The sequence below is a fragment of the Gadus macrocephalus genome, chromosome 9, assembly GCF_031168955.1.
Source record: "Gadus macrocephalus chromosome 9, ASM3116895v1".
Lineage (NCBI taxonomy): Eukaryota > Metazoa > Chordata > Actinopteri > Gadiformes > Gadidae > Gadus > Gadus macrocephalus.
The window spans coordinates 8531328-8548218 of NC_082390.1; the positions used below are offsets into that span (position 1 = coordinate 8531328).

Consider the following 16891-nt stretch of genomic DNA (forward strand, 5'->3'; position numbering starts at 1 on the left):
TCTCAAAACAAATACACCAAAAAAATATTCACATGTTGCCCTTATCCTCTGCCGTAATAGTCCACTTTGTGAGAGGCTTGATAAGTACGGACCCATCGATCGGACTAAATGTCTCGTGAAGGTTCCTCGTTAAGACGGCTCGTTCAGGTACCTCGTTAACGACCCGTTTTGCGTGCAGCATGAACCTGACGTGGCGGGACATGCAGCACCTGGTGGTCCGGACCGCCCAGCCCGGCCGGCTCAGCGCGGCCGACTGGAAGGCCAACGGCGTTGGGCGGAGAGGTAAGAGTCTCACCGGGCGCCTCAGACCAGGCCCCTGGTCTGAGAGAGAGAGAGAGAGAGAGAGAGAGAGAGAGAGAGAGAGATCTCTCTAGTATTTGCAACCTAAGGAAGATGGCTGCGAGGGGAGAAGGAGAGAATAAGGAGTAGGAACCACTGAGCCAGAGTCACACATCTCATGAGGTCCAGGAGGTCATTCTCAGCTTCGCTCCTCAGAAAAGTCAATAGACCAATCGACGTTATGAAGGACACTACAGGTGATGCTCATGTATCTGTGTCTAGACGTGCCCGTAGCCTTGAGAAAAGAGTGAATTGGACTGCATGAAAGCCAACTGAAAAGATAACAAAATAGCTCAGTAGAACCAGCGCTTCGGTGTTGATGTAACAGTTAAATCATTTCTCTAACGATGCTGATTCACTGACAATAACTCGAGTCGTTCATTTATTTCCCTGTTCGAGCAATTTCTGGAATGAGGCCTCTGATTGTTTTTCATCCTTCATCTCTCTGGCTGGCTCTCGCTCCCTCGCTCTCAATTCGATTTCAATTTTAATTGCTTCCTTCACATGACAAATAACATTTTTGCATTGCTAAAGCATGGCAAAACAACCACAACAACAAAGTAAAAAAACAAAAGGATTATGATAATAATCGTAACACTGACGAATCTCTCTCTCTCTCTCTCTCTCTCTCTCTCTCTCTCTCTCTCTCTCTCTCTCTCTCTCGCTCTCTCTCTCTCTCTCTCTCTCTCTCTCTCTCTCGCTCTCTCTCTCTCTCTCTCTCTCTCTCTCTCTCTCTCTCCTCTCCTCTCTCTCTCTCTCAGTGAGTCACTCGTATGGCTACGGTCTGTTGGATGCTGGTGCGATGGTGTCTCTCGCCCAGAACTGGACCTCGGTTGGACCGCAACATCAGTGTGTTCACACCATGCTCACTGAACCCAGGTATGTGTGCTTCTGTGTATGTGTGTACGTGGCTTCTAGCATTTATTTTGATTGTGTGTGTGGGTGGTTGTCTGTGTGTTTGGCTTCTAGCATGTATATCTTGTGTGTATGTGTGTGTCCGTGTGTGTCTGTTTGTTTGTGTGTGTGTGTGTGTGTGTGTGTGTGTGTGTGTGTGTGTGTGTGTGTGTGTGTGTGTGTGTGTGTGTGTGTGTGTGTGTGTGTGTGTGTGTGTGTGTGTGGCTCATATTTATTGTGTGTGTGTGTGTGTGTCTCTCTTTTTGTGTGGCTGGCATTTATTTTGAATGTGTGTGGTTGTGTGGATGTGTTTTTTCTGTTTCTGTGTGTGGTTTTCTGTGTTTGTGTGCATGTGCGTGTGTGTGTGCACACCCGTGCATACGCTTCAAAGGCTCCACCATCAATATTGAATCTAGGACTGTGACTTTGCTCTCCAAAAGTATACGGCGGATTCTACCGATTGGTCCCACACGAAAAACAGGACTTTGAAAACTTGTGCAGACTTTAGTTGGAGTTGTGATCTGGTTACGCCTAAGAAAGGACCGGAGACAGTAATGATTCATGATTCACTTTCTACTGAGAGCCTGCTGTTCCCCTGAATCCCACATCCCGTTTATTAAAGCGCTGCTTTCACATTTTACTTTGTTTTTCAAAGCGCTTTTTGTCATTTCTTCTAAATGGTACTAGAATTACAGAGATCTATTCTAGCCAAAACAATACATTGTTTTTATTTCTTTAAATGTACTCTATAAAATGCATTCCCCTAGTGTTTCACGTCGCTACCCAGACTCAGAGTGGCTTCAGTCTCCGAGGTGAGCCCGGTTCAGGGTACAGACCCTGCTTTCTGGGCAGAGAAGGGATGCCTCATTTATCTTTATCACACAATGTGTGCGCTGTGAGTGGTCGGCTTGGACATGTCATGCAGTCTGTTTACCGTTTCAAACCCCTTATGTTTACAATTTTATTTCAGTAAGTGGATTGAGCTGTCCAGTGCCGCCCGACCTTGACGTCTTGTTATATTTTGTGTTTCATATTTTTATATTCGATTTATACTACAAAGTTCATCCTTGCCTTGTGGCAGGAATGGCGCCGTCCAGAGCGACCCAGTTTTAACGTTGGGAACATAATAAACGCGTTTATATTTGAATTCATCAAGCTCGTTTTCCACGCAAAGTCTGCGTGCGTCGACATATTTGCATTCATCCAAAGCTTCTCTGGTTGAACAAACGCTCAGCCTTTGTGCTGCGTCACCACGGGTGTTTTGTCCTCTGCCGCGTCCCGTAGAGAGGTGGGGGGCAAGCTGGTGTTCAGCCGGAGTGTGGACGCCTGCTGGGGTCGTCCGGAGGTCGTGAGCTCCCTGGAGCACGCCCAGGCCCGCCTCACACTCCGACACCGCCAGCGGGGGAAGCTGGCCATCCATCTCACCAGCCCGCTGGGCACCAGGTCCACCCTGCTGTCTCCCAGGTGAGCCCACCTACGCACACACAGACACACACACAGACACACACACACACACACACACACACACACACACACACACACACACACACACACATACACACATACACACATACAGGTGCACGCGCACACACGTGCACACACACGCGGGCGCACACATACACGCACACACACGCACACCCACCCGCTCCACGCTGCTGCCTCCCAGGTGACCCCACACACACGCACACACGCACGCAGGAACACGCACGCATGCAGGCGCACACACGCACACAGGCGCACACACTCACACACACATACCCGCTCCACTTTACTGTCATCCAGGTGACGCCAACCACACACACGCACGCACACACACACTCCACCACATATTCATGCACGCACCCATGTACACAAATATGCATACTCCATAGTCCTCTCCCACTGATAACTACAACAAAGACACACACATACACCCACACACACACACACACACATACACACATACTCACACATTCACACAAACACACACACACACACCTATATACCTACTCATACAGCAACCTGACTAGCGAAGGTCTCCTACGAAAGATTCCTTGAAATAGTTCAACCCTCTCGGGGCTCTGAGGCTTCCATTCCAACCTCTTCAACCTCGTCGGTCTCCATCTAGAGACCCGGTCCACCCCCCCCCCCACTCCCCACAGAGCCACCCAATGAGGCGTCTCCTCTCCAGAGCCATTTGGTCTGTCGAGAAGAGAGAATTGTCCCAGACCTCTGCACCTCTCTATTCAGCTCTCGAAAGCTCTCGAATCAACCCCGGTCTGCACTGGCAATTTGAACTTATGGGAGAACTGGTCATTTTGTGGCAACCGAAATCACTATTATATGCACGTAAAAATGTGCCTTACTGGAAGATAAGGGGCTATTTTGGAAACCTACCACCCACAACAACGCTATTTATAATCCGGCCAGTGATGGGATAGGTCAAATGATAAAAAAAAACATGGATCTCAATCCTGTGGGTAATTGAACAAGGCAACTAATGCTGTAGATACAAAGTGAGCTACATAGTATTACTAGTGTTCTGATCGCTGGTTTGATCACCATAAGGGCCTTATGTGATCAAACTACCAATCACACACACCGGAGATCCATCTGAAGACCAGGCGCTGCCACACTGCAGAGAGAAGGTGGTTGGTTCAAATCCCAACGGACCTAGCATGCATTTATAAATGAGAAGCATCCAGTGCATCTGTCTGACCTTGTGTGTCGATTCCTACGGCTATCTCCTTTTCATTCTGCTCTGCACCGTTACTTTTGATTATAAGCATGGACTGCTCTCAGCCTCGCTTGTAAGATTCCTTGGACGCCTGCGTCCAAGGATACGATTGAAAGTTCGAATCGGACTGAATGTAGCACAGGTTTTCTGCCAAAATTCCCTCATTGTTCTTTGGCTTTAAAAGTATATTACTTTCCAATGGCATTATAATGATATACTATTATAACTATATTCCCGCCAAAAATAACCCTTTTAGAAATAAACGTTCCTCTATAAAGTGTGGCGACGGTTCAACGGTTTTCCGTGATGATGTTGTTAGCCTCATGCTAGCTGAGAGCCATGGGGGACGGGACACAGTGGGGTAACCACTGTTGTGTGTCTGCCCCCGGTCCAGACCCAATGATTACTCCCCAGAAGGCTTTGAGGACTGGTCCTTCATGACCACCCACTCCTGGGACGAGGACCCCAGAGGTGAATGGACCCTGGAGATAGAGAACGTCCCTGCAGATGGAGGCGATTACGGTAAAAAAGGTTTTAATTTTCTCAAGCACACTTTATCCCCTTCCTCTTTTACAGGACATACATGCAACGTAAGGGAATTAATTGACTTTACGTAAGACCACAGATAATCTATTTTCCTCCCTCCCTCCCTCTCTCTCTCTCTCTCCCTTTCCGTAAATCTCTCCCCCTCTCTCCATCTCTCTCCCTCCATCTCTCGCTCCCTCTCTCTCTCTCGCTGTCTCGTTCTCCCATCTCTCTCCCCCACTCTCTCTCTCTGCCTCCCTTTCCCTCCATCTCTCCCCCTCTCTCCATCTCTCTCTCCCTCCATCTGTCCCTCTCCATATGTCTCTTTCTCCCCCCCCTCTATCTCTCATCTCTCCCCCACTCGTTCTCTCTCTCTCTCTCTCCCCCTCCCCCCCCTCTCTCTCCCCCCTCTCTCCCACTCGGTCTCCCCCAGGTGTGCTGAGTCAGTTCTCCCTGGTCCTGTGGGGTACGGGCCCCAGGGCGGTGAACCCCTCCTCCTCAGACTTCCCCCGGCCGTCCAACAACAGCTGCAAGACCTTCGACGCTCAGCAGATCTGCATAGGTGCGTGAGGGGGGGGAGGAAGCAGAGGTGGGAGGGGGGGGAGGAAGCAGAGGTGGGAGGGGGGGGGGGGGGACGCCCGCGGGCAGGGGAAGGAGGTCAGCGGGCAGCTGGGGGGTGGGGGGGAGGACTGCAGTGTGCTCGTTGAGAGACTGCAAGCGTGCCGCACGCTGCTTGCCGGGCTGACTCATGTTTTGTGTCGTGTTGGGAGGAGAGGGAGGGAGAGGGAGACGTAGGGGGGAGAAAGTAAGTGTGAGCGGGTAACAGATGGTGGAGGTGAAAGAGAGAGATGGAGAGAAAGAGGAAAAGAGAGTGAGGGTGATGAGAGGGGAGAGAGGAAGGGAGGGAGTGGGTGTGAGATCGAGAAAGAGGAAGAGAGAGACAGGGAGGGAGAGAGAGAGAGAGAAAGAGGGGGGGAGGGGGAGAGAGAGAGAGAGAGAGAGAGAGAGAGAGAGAGAGAGAGAGAGAGCACTCGAGGAGAGAGTGGGAGAGAGCTTCAGGCCGACCCAACAGCAGATCTAAACAGCTGGTTCGGTATCAATGAATCTGGGCAGCCATAGGAAGCTCGGCCGCATGGGAAAGACGTTGCTAGTCTTGTACCTTGTCTTGGATATGAATGGCATATGAACTCAAACAGAATTTCAGATGTGTGTGTAACAGTGTGTGCATGCGTGTGTGTGTATGTGTGTGTGTCTTTGTGCTTGTCTGTCTGTCTGTCTGTCTGTTTGTTTGAGTGTGTGTGTGTGTGTGTGTGTGTGCGTGCGTGCGTGCGTGTGTGCGTGTGTATGTGTGTTTGCCTGCTTGCGTGCGTGCGTGCGTGCGTGCTTGCGTGCGCGTTCGCATTCATGCGTGCTGCGTGTGTGTGTGTGAGAGCAATGCGTGCGTGTCTGTTGCTTGTGTCTTCCTCCCCCCTGCAGAGTGCAGCCCGGGCTTCTCGCTCTTCCTGCAGGGCTGCGTGAAGCTCTGCCCTCAGGGCTTCACCTCGGCCGCCCAGCTGCTCAACCTGTCCCTGGAGACCTGGGTGGACCTGTCCTCCGTGCAGGCCTGTGTGCCCTGCCACGCCGCCTGCCTCACCTGCTCCGGCCCGGGCCTGTCAGCCTGCCTGTCCTGCCCGGCCCGCAGCCACCTGCTGTTCACCTCCTGCCTGCGCCAGAGCCTGGTGCAACGCAAGTCCCCGCCTCCGCCCGTCGACACCGCCGCCGCCGCCGCTGCCGCTGCCGCTGCTGCCGGTCTCCGCGGCAACGACGGAGCCTGGCAGGAAGTGGAGAGCTCGGCGGGCAGGGAGGAAGATGCCGGCGGGGGCGATGGAGGCCGAGGAGGGGAACAGCCGTCGTTGGGACGTCCCGGGCCGGGGTCGACATCGACGACAATGTCGACGACGACGACGACTACAACGGCAACGTCCTCCCGGCTGGTGGTCCTGTCGGCCGTGCTGGGCACTGCCTTGCTCGTGTTGGGCTGCCTGGGACTCGTCCTGCTGCTGCTGCAGACGCGGGCGGCCGGGGGGCCCAACGGCGGCGGTCTGCGGACGGTGGAGGCTCCGGGCGGCGGCCGGCTTGGGCTGAGGCTCGGCTGCGACAGGAAGACCAGGGTCTGCTACCGGGGGATCCCCACCGTGTGGGGGGACAAGGACGGCGGCATCGCGGGCCCCTGGGAGGGGGAGTCGGACGGGGAGGAGGACCATAGCGAGAGGACGGCGTTCATCCGGACGCAGAGCTCCGTCTAGGGCTGGTGGGAGACCATTGCTGATGGAAGAGCTTGAAGCAAGGAGGGGATTCGCCCCGGTTGGTCGCTGATAGTGGATCCTCAAATCATACGGCCGGATGTGCGCCGCACGAAAGGGACAGTATGCGGAGAGTTAACCGAAGTTTTGCCCAAACGCGCGGACGCGAGCTGGACAGAGAGCCGTCCCGGCAGCCGCGGATGCGTACGAATCAAAGTCAGCGGAGCTCACGGCGTTGCTAGCAGGACTAGTGCCCTCCCTGCGCGCTACGAGCTACGAGCTAGCTCGAACCCACAGAGCCGAACCTTCCTGTTCCTTTAGTCGCATTATTCATCATGATTTTTATTTTTTTCAGAGATTACCCTTTACTGTGTGTTGGTTATTTTGCAAAAAAAACTGCATAGATTTAAAATGTCAGCGAAAAAAAACGTTGTGTTCTCAGTGTTTTTGTACTTCGACTTCTGCATTTGCATCCGATATGCGGCTCCCATCCCGGGGGTTATCGCGGCGTCGCCTGCGGAGGCCCTTCTGCCCGCTGAATGTACCAAATCAATCCCTCAAAACAACATCCAGCGCACCGCAGAGATGAATTGGCAATCGCACGTCGGTAAGAGCCACTTAACCAGCTGCGAGACACAAGGCACCGTTGATTGGTTGATTGCGGAAAAGTGCTGCAAGTGCTAAACGCGTTTAGTGAGCCTCTTCTCTGTTGCTCCGACGGAGAATTTTTTTTCACTCTTTTTTGTAAGGATGGGAAGACTGATCCCGCCGCACAACCCGAGACGTGACCTTCTCTGACAGTTTTCTCTATCGCTGGGAAAAGGAACTTCTGCTCTCTCCCTCCTCCACCCCATAAAGGCTGTGGTATCGATTGGTTTCTGGGTCTTCTCCAAGAGCATCGCTTCATCAGGGAAAACAAGCGAGCTTGTCCGCGCGTTTCAAATAACCCGGCCCGGCCTGCTGCTGTTCCCGGAGAGTCGTAGTGGGCAGTCTGCTACCACTGGAGGACTGGATTCACGCCTTGGTGAATCAGTGTGAACCACTTGGATTAAAGACGTTTCCTATTGTGGTTTATTTTCTACACGTTTTTTTATTTATTTATTTATTTGACTTGGTAACGGTTTATATTGTGCAGGAAATAAAAGCTGTGGAAAAAAAAAAGTGACGGTACGTGTTTGAGTGCAAGCAGGCGCGAGTGTGTGTGTGTGGGGGGGGGGGGGGGGGAAGAGAGGCAGAGAGTGAAAATGCGAGAGAGAGACTGGGAGGGAGACAGAGAGAGTTATAGAGTGGGATTGAGCGAGTGACAGTGAGAGTGAGAGGGAGAGACTTCCTCACTCGGTAAGTCTGCATAATTGCAAGTCTGCTAGTATTCCCCCCAGGATGTGAAGAGTACTGCATTCCACCGCTCCGTCTCCTCCCCTCTGTCTGTAACTCCTCCCCTGTCTGTAACTCCTCCCCTGTCTGTAACTCCTCCCCTCTGTGTGTAACTCCTCCCTTCTGTCTGTAACTGCGGGCCAGAGGTCCTCCCCTCTGCCTGTAACTGCAGAGCACTCTCCTCCCCTCTGTCTGTAACTCCTCCCCTGTCTATAGCGCCTCCCTTCTGTCTGTAACTTCAGGCAGATTGCTGCCGAGCAAGGACGGATTAACATGAACATGGGCCCTGGACACAAACCAGCCATGGACCCCTACCAACATGCAAATACACGCACTAGCACATCGAATTTGGTTGCATATTATAACTAATGCAACACACATAATAATGCAGCGCGCAGCCAGGAGAGAGAGAGAGAGCGCCGAGACCATTCACGTGCGTTTCCCCCGGCATTTAAACGGCACTATGATATGACGCCGCCATAATTTATAGGTACAATTAATCTAAAATGGGGAAAGGGGTTGTATTCAATGCCTGCAGTGAAACAACTGTGTGTGTGTGTGTGTGTGTGTGTGTGTAAGTATCGAGTTGGTGAGTCATAATTAGTTCTGGCAGAAAGATTTTCCACTTAATCTGGTGGCCATGAAATGCTTCACACCGTGCATAGTAAACAGGTAGAGCTTGCGTGTGTGTGTGTGCGTCAGTTTATTCTATGAGGTGGTCCAATGCACCCTAATGTGGACGAAACACACCCAAATTAAGGTTACTGTATCAATTATAAATATGTTAAGGGTCCTCATCACAGGCCAGTCCCAGACAATGCTTTATGTAACTAAAAATATATATTAATAAATAATAAATATAAATTCATGATGAGATGACGCAGGCAAAGGTCGTACGCTGTGGTCCTGATGCGACCCGAGTACATGTGACGTCACAAGCCAGCGAGCCTGCTTTTTATGCGTTTTCCACGAGGTGGCCACGCCCTCCGCTTCTCCCCGCCATCCTCTGCACTGTATCCGGGTTGTAACCCACACAAGAGGCTTGTGTTGCCTTTTGCCATCTGCTCGCCCGCTCCATCACTGGCCACCCCCCGGAGTGGTGGTCAACCTCAACATGTATTTTCCTGTTTGAAGGGAACCTTGGTTCTGTGTTGGTTAGAAACCATTTTACAGTGTGTTGAACTGGAAGGCCGCTCAAGTGTGTGTGGTGTAGCAAGAACTCTTCGTCAGGCGGTTTAACTCCTCATATCGGTGTGTTATGAAGATCAGCCGCCCTCCACGGAGCTGAAGGAGTCCGGACCGGACGCGCAAGTTCATCGCACAGAAAAAACAACGTCCTCGCCATCCCTTTGTCCCGCTCACACTGACTCAATGGCGCCCCCTACAGTCCGCTCCGAGTTCACATCAGCCTGGGATTGATCTGATGTTCGCAAACGCTTTAAAAATGTCAAAACGGGATCAAAGTAAATGAAATAGAAAAACAGGGAGTGGAGACACAAGTATTGTTCAGTAGATCTTTTATTCATACCCCAATCCCTTATGTTCAATTATTCCTTTATTTCCACTGATAGTCAAGAGAGAAAATAAATATCAAGGAGTTCAGTCTTTCACAGTCCAACCCAACTAACAGCGCTACACCGAAGATTTCACATAAAAACAAGATGTACACACTCCCGACACACACATACACACAAGGACATCAGAAACAGGGGAATCCAGCAAAAAGTCCAATTTCACAAAATGTGTGCAATATCGACACTGCGGTTGATGAGAGGCCGGGCGATAAAGTGCTAAGCGTGGAATGGTGTGGGTGAAAGAACGATTTGGCTGATGCATAGCACGGATCTGGAATGAGAGTGAATGAGTGAGTGAAGTACTGTTGTGGGTGTGTTAACCCAACGTTCCTCCCATTAGGTGTGTGGGCAGCTCTGCCACAGTGACACGGTGCTAGACAGACGCACTGGGACTTGGGGAGGGGTGTGTGTGTGTGTGTGTGTGTGTGTGTGTGTGTGTGTGTGTGTGTGTGTGTGTGTGTGTGTGTGTGTGTGTGTGTGTGTGTGTGTGTGTGTGTGCGCCTGTATGTGTGTGTGAGTCTATGTGTGTCTGTGTGTCTTCAGCAAACTGTTGCTAAGGCCTTAGAGGCTAATGCTGCTGTGAAGGCTACAAATGGACTGTAAAGAGGAGCGGCCGCTTATCAACGACCGCCATGAGACCTGTACTACCGTGGACCGTAAAAACACACGTTGAAACATTAATACCACCTGGCGGCTTGCTCCATGGGGGCCGACCGTGGCGTGGAATAGACTCAGGGTCCGGCTAGCTTTAGCAGGACTGCTGCTACGTCTGACTAAAACCAATGGCACATGTTTGGGTCCGGCCCAGTGAAGGGACGGCCTAACTGAGAGTGATCGGCTCCTAATACATACCCTACTCCCCTCCCCGGTGTTGAGAAACAGATTCCCTCCCTCCGCTACACACATGCACACGGACGTACATGGAAACACTGGAGAGAAACAAAGACGCGCGGCCCCGGGAGCGGTCGTCGTCTCTTCCTTGGTTGTTATACTGCGGTGCGGTACGTTGGGCCGGCTCTCGTTTGCACAAACACACGGATGGCCTCCGAGAAAATTTAAATTACAGCTAGTAAAAAACAAAACAAAGGACAGTGATTCATCGCAAGACTCCTGAGACCAGGGGGGGGGGGGGGGGGGGGGGGAATCAAATGAAAACCAGAGGACAGAAACAAGAATGGTCGCTGTCACCAGACACAGAGAGAGCGGGGATAAACCACGGAGCTTTGGACCCAGGGGCTCGAAGAGTGAACACACATTCACACAGTCATACATTCATACAATCATTTGTTTGATTTGGAAAGAAAAAAGAGAAAACGATTCACAGATTTTAGAACCGGACACTGTGTGTGCCCGTGACTTCCTCGTCACGGAACGTGAATTGGTCGGGGGACGAGAGATGATGAAAAAAGAAGGAGAGGGAGCGATGTGATTGCACTCTGCAGTGGAGTCTCCCGAAGCTGTATGTACATTCAGTAGTTAAGTCTGGGGATTAACAAGTCAACGCGTCGGTTCAAGTCCTGCCCACGAAGGTCTGAAGGGCACCCCCTCCCCTGCTGGGAACCATCGCAGTGAAACAATAACCCACAATTATCCAAGAAGATTTCAACACTTCCGCCCGCTTTAGTCTTTTACTCCTCCACAATTGGCTGCATATTCCAAAAGGGTTTGGCCGCTTCGCAAGGGAGGGCGGAGCAAACAGTGATCCACTTCCTGTCGCCCGGCCTCTAATTGGTCCAGGGGGGGGGGGGTCCAGTAAGAACTAGCTCCACTCCAGGGGCTTCAGTTCTAGGGAAGTTCTGCTCGTGCTCCTAAACAGAGGACCCCAAAACATCCCCACCACCGTCGCCGCCACCGCCACCACAACCCCTAGACCCCCAGCATCTTAAAATATGTCCACCAGGGGGGGGGGGGGGGGGGGGGGGGCCCCCGAGGCCAGGAGCCTGCGTGTGCAGTCTGGGCGGCGGGGGCTGTTATTGCGTGCCGTGGAGGACGGAGGAGGGCGGCGGCGGTGAGGGGAGGGGGGGAGGAGGGGTCGGGGGCGGTCCTTAGCGCAGCTTGAGCTTGAAGGCGGAGAGCTCCATGGGGTTCAGGCTGATGCTGGAGTCGTTGGCCAGGGGGGAGGCGCTGTGCATCAGGGTCAGGGACACGGGCTGCAGCAGCTGGAGGTCCAGGCCCCGCAGCAGACCCGACACGCCCAGCTGGAGGGGGGAGGGGAGAGGGCCGATCTCCGATTAGTATGACAAGGCTGAGGCTTTACTGTAATGGGATGCTTATTCACTGTATATACTTACACAGTACAGTACAGACAGACAGTACAGACAGTACAGTACAGTACAGTACAGTACAGTACAGTACAGTACAGTACAGTACAGTACAGACAGACAGACAGACAGACAGACAGACAGACAGACAGACAGACAGACAGACAGACAGACAGAGTGACACAGAGAGAGAGCGAGAGAGAGAGACGGAGACAGAGAGAACACAGAGAGACAGAGTCTCAGAGAGAGACAAAAATAACAGAGAGAGACAGAGATACATAAGGACATGGAGAGAAAGAAAGAGACAGCGAAACACAGAGATAGAGAGAGAAACAGAAAGAGGCAGAGAGAGAAACAGAGAAACACATAGAGAGAGACAGAGAAACACAAGACCGAGAGTCGGAGAGGGACCGAGAGAGGGAAAGAGACAGAGTGAGATTTACATTCCAGAGGTATTTTATTCACTTCCCTCTTCTAGAGAGGGAGAGAGAAAAAGAGAGAAAAGAGCGAAACGAGAGAAACGAGTTCCCATGAAATCAGCAGCTCAGGGAGGAAGCAAGCAAGCATGGTGAACACATTTGCTCCCAGTCGGCAGTGGGGGAATAAATCCAAGTGTTCTCCGAGGACTGTGTGTACGGACCTGTCCCTGCGTGGTGGAGCAGTTGAAGCCCAGAGACGGACTCTCCAGGCTGCAGTCCATCCCTTTACGGTGCAGGATCATGGCTGTGTAGGGAGACGGGGAGTTGGGGTCCTCCTGCACACACACACACACACACACACACACACACACACACACACACACACACACACACACACACACACACACACACACACACACACACACACACACACACACACACACACACACACACACACACACACACGAGAGTGAAACTATTGCTTCCTCAGAGTAGCGGTCAACCAGAGTTTGGCTGGTGACCCCCGTGTCTGGGGCTCAGAGACCTCTGTGCCCTCCCACCAGCGCCCCGGTGAAGCTACGACACGCACGGCGGCACGATAACGAAATTATTCTTAGTGTGCCGGTGTGGCTGAGAGTCATTAGGCCCACTGTTGATGTACAAAGGGGCCAATTTAGATAGTTTATCAAAAGAACGTTTCAGAGAACGTTTCAGAGAATAGCGATGCCTCAGAAGTAATCTCCCGTGACGGATTGTGCTTATCGGGCGCCCCCACATGTGGTTCCCTCTCCCAGGTCAGGAACCGCCGCTGTACCCCAGCGATCCTCAAAGGGTGGGGGGGGGTGGGGGGACAGTGGGGGGAGGCATGAGCTAATGCGATGGGGGCAGATGAATTAAAAAGGGGCCGAAGAAAGAGAGTTGCCGGGTATGTTTCCTGAGGAGGTACAGTCAACAGAGTGCCGCTGAGCGCCAGACAGGCCGCTCCGAGAGGCCGCGACACGTGGAGGAGGTCACCACTTCAGACAGGAGGGGGCGGGGAGAGGGGAATTCATTTGAACGACCTGATGAATAAAGATGGTCGGTCCTTTTGCCGCATTTTTACAACAATCGTGTTAATCACGTTCAGACCGTAGTCGTTCCTCCTCATCAGAGACACAGCGTTCTCACATCCTCGCATGAAAGGCTGTGTGTGCGATTGATTTTTAAACAGGGGAGTGGGGGGGGGGGGCTCCAGGAAAAGAGGGTCAATGAATCGAAGTGTTGGTTAGCGCGGTGCATGACAGACAGGTGTGGGTGTTCTGCTTCGGCACCGCAGTGATGGAACGAGCACCGGGCCAATGGACCGCAGAGACGCTCACCAGCTTTACGCAAAAGACCCTCACAGTCCCCCCCGCCACCCCCTACACCCCTCTTACGCACGTATTGCATGTTGTACGACCTTGCACTTAAAAATACTGTGTAGCGTCTTATCCTAGCTACCTTTGTTATATACAGGGAATGGGTTAACCTAGTGATTATAATTAGTGCTTGGTACTTGGTTCTATGAACATCCTTACTTCTCGGACAGCGATATATTGTTGTTCCTCTTTCTTCTGACAAATGTAGTTATTGTAAGTCGCTTTGGATAAAAGCGGACTGTGGTCTGATCTAAGGTCTGGTCTATGGTCTGGTCTAAGGTCAGTTCTCGTCTATGGTCTGGTCTAAGGTCAGGACTATGGTCTATGATCTGGTCTAAGGTCTGGTCTAAGGTCTGGTCTAAGGTCTGGTCTAAGGTCTGGTCTAAGGTCTGGTCTAAGGTCTGGTCCAAGTCGCTCTGGATGAAAGCGTCCTGAAAGTAAATGTAAAGGTAAAGGTAAAGGCGTGAGGGCAGTCCTACCTGGCTGACGACGCTGCGCAGGTTGACCAGGTGGAAGTCGCAGGGCAGCGGCTCCCTGAGCGGGCAGAAGGTCTGCAACTGCGGCACGCCGCGCTTCTTGGGCAGCACGGGCAGCGCCAGCACCTCGTGGTTCAGGACCGCGCCCGTCAGGTGGCCCAGCAGCGACGGGAAGGCCGGCGCGCCGCTGTCCGTCATCTGGCGGCCGGGCAGGAAGGGGAGGGGTTTAGGTCAGGAGTGAAAACCAGTGCTAATGAGCATTAATGAGCGTTAACGAGCATCAACAAGCATTAACTAGGGTCAACCAGCATTTACTAGCGTCAACGAGCGTCGAAAACGTTAACCAGTGTTAACGAGCGCTAAGGAGCGTTCTACATCTGTAAACGAGCGCTAACCGATGCTTACGAGCGCTACATAGCGTTAACTATCTCTAACGAGCGTTCTACGTCAGTAAAAAAGCTTTCTACGTCAGTTTAATCCTGCGCTGTTCTACTGAGGTTTTTCAAGGTGTTGGTTCATCCCGTTAAAACATATCTGACGATCCTCAAGAGTAAAACGAGCCCATACACACATCAAGCCATCTGAAACTTGTACAGCTATGAGTGTAGCTACAACCCTGGCCACTAGAGGGTGCTAATGGGAAGACTTAACCAGTGAGGCTTTAACCAGCATCAGTTGGGAGCTTCCAGTCCATAGTGTTTTCACATATCTTTTTATCCGAATTTGCACAACTCCTCTAACTGTGTGCACAGATACACTGCATAGACGTTTTTTGCATATCCCTTGTTTTATCCTTTTTTTATCCCTTTCTTTATGACAGCACCAGACCGCGGTACTTTCTGCTGTGCTGTGACGCTCGGAATATCCCGGCTGGCATTAATAAAGTTCTACTTTATCTGTTGAATCCCGACTTAAGTACTTCATTTGCTTTGACTTTAACTTGTGTAGGTGTATGAGCTGCTCCAGAACGCATTGGAAACACGGTAAAGCTGGGGAGGCTTCGGGCTTCGATTACCTCTAGTGGGGGGAGGCTGGGGGAGGCTGGGGGAGGCTGGGGGAGACTGGGGGAGGCTGGGGGAGGCTGGGGGTGGCGATGAGGCCGAGCTACTAGGGGGGGGGGGAACACACTTACTTAGGAGCGGGGTGCTGTGATGGAGCGTGTTGTCACGGTACAGTAGAGCACTTTCAATAACACTACATCATCCCTTAATGAACAAAGCAGTGCGAGGCGGCCGTATATCAGCAGCGTCCCCAGTACATAGAGGAGGTGTTTCCGTCGACCTGACAAACGACGCCGTTTGTCATCGCACCGTGAGTTGGGACTATTAAAAGGGGGGGTACTAGGATGTCTGGCTGGAGGGCTGAGGGGGGGAGAGGCCTGGAGACTGGGTGGGAGTAGGGGAGTATAGCACCAACGCTACTAGCGAGCTAGTGGCCTACTAGTGGCATCTTCTCGGTTGCCGCGACAACGTTACCTCTGAAGCCCCGCCCCTCCTCAGGGCCAGAGGGAGGAGCGAGCGAAACATGGCGACCAGTTTGGCGAGCAGACGGCTCTGGGGTCAATGGCGCAGAGGAGAAAAACACACACAGAGAGAGAGAGAGAAAAACACACACAGAGAGAGAGAGAGAAAAACACACACACACAGAGAGAGAGAGAGAGAGAGAGAGAGAGAGAGAGAGAGAGAGAGAGAGAGAGAGAGAGAGAGAGAGAGAGAGAGAGAGAGAGAGAGAGAGAGAGAGAGAGAGAGAGAGAGAGAGAGAGAGAGAGAAAAGGACAGAGGGTAGAGAGTAGAGAGAGAGCGTGGGGGGAGAAGGGAGAGACAGATGGCGAAGTCGGTGAGGAGAACAGAGAACAGCCACAAACGGGTCATTGAGGAAAGGCGGGCTCCGTGGAGAGAGAGAGAAACCGGGAGCTTTCTCCCCCTGTTAAGCAGGTCCGTTATCGTCTGGTGGTGAGGGGTGGGGGCGGCACCGGGGGCTAAGGGTGCGTCAGCAGGTTGTCCCGGAAACCCACTGACTCATCACAGTCTGCGGTCGGATCGACCGGTCAACCCACCTCTGAGTCTGATCTCTTGCGTTCGAAAGGTTAACTCGTAAAACTGTGACGATAATTCTTTAGCCTATGACGATTTTATATAGTGCCCTGGCGTGTGTTGTGTTGTGCGCTGATTTACCACACAGGCCACCACGGCCCAATTGGATTGTGAAGCGATTTAATTCAGTCTTGATTGGCATTTTAGTGCGATACAATATGTGTATCTTCCCTGCGACGCAGTGATTGAGCGCATTGCAACAATAAGGGCATTGTGCCGGTAAATCAGAGGTCACGAAAACACAAACGCTATTTAATATCGGTGAACAAATATGAGGCGACAGCCAGCTCTACGGTTCCTCTGTCAGTCATGCAGGGCTGCTCTGAATACATGAATACAGCCGCTGCCTGATGGATAATCGGCCCCCGAGCAGCAGCCGATACGCTGGCTTTGTTCAGAGCTCAGGAGCCCGCGGTTTAGAGCCTCTGCTGACGTCAGCGCAGCGGCACAAAGCACGTTGGAAATGACACGACGTGTGAGCTACGTGGGAGCCACGTCACGGGTGGTGAGCTGAGTCACACACACACATAGAACCACTACA

The 16891-nt window shown here is 52.2% G+C and overlaps 2 protein-coding genes across 7 annotated transcripts in view; one reads left to right on the plus strand and one right to left on the minus strand.

Annotated features, from left to right (window-relative positions):
* furinb (furin (paired basic amino acid cleaving enzyme) b) overlaps positions 1–7930 on the plus strand; it is an 87730-nt gene extending 79800 nt beyond the window's left edge. The window contains exons 10-15 of the mRNA XM_060061572.1: positions 122–282; positions 1101–1218; positions 2518–2697; positions 4344–4471; positions 4908–5036; positions 5951–7930. Of these exons, the coding sequence (XP_059917555.1) occupies positions 122–282; positions 1101–1218; positions 2518–2697; positions 4344–4471; positions 4908–5036; positions 5951–6759 (1525 nt within the window). The 3' untranslated portion in view covers positions 6760–7930. The remainder of the gene's footprint in view (positions 1–121; positions 283–1100; positions 1219–2517; positions 2698–4343; positions 4472–4907; positions 5037–5950) is intronic.
* A 1700-nt stretch (positions 7931–9630) lies between these two features.
* man2a2 (mannosidase, alpha, class 2A, member 2) overlaps positions 9631–16891 on the minus strand; it is a 35866-nt gene continuing 28605 nt past the window's right edge. For 4 of the 6 annotated variants that reach the window (XM_060061627.1, XM_060061626.1, XM_060061624.1 and 1 more), the window contains exons 21-22: positions 14169–14455; positions 13231–14120 (exon numbers count right to left, since the gene is read on the minus strand). In XM_060061627.1, coding sequence (XP_059917610.1) covers positions 13937–14120; positions 14169–14455 — 471 coding nt within the window. In that variant the 3' untranslated portion in view covers positions 13231–13936. Of the gene's footprint in view, positions 11903–12605; positions 12720–13230; positions 14121–14168; positions 14456–15732; positions 15811–16891 lie in introns of those variants that run through there. The other 2 variants (XM_060061629.1, XM_060061628.1) reach the window with 2 other exon arrangements.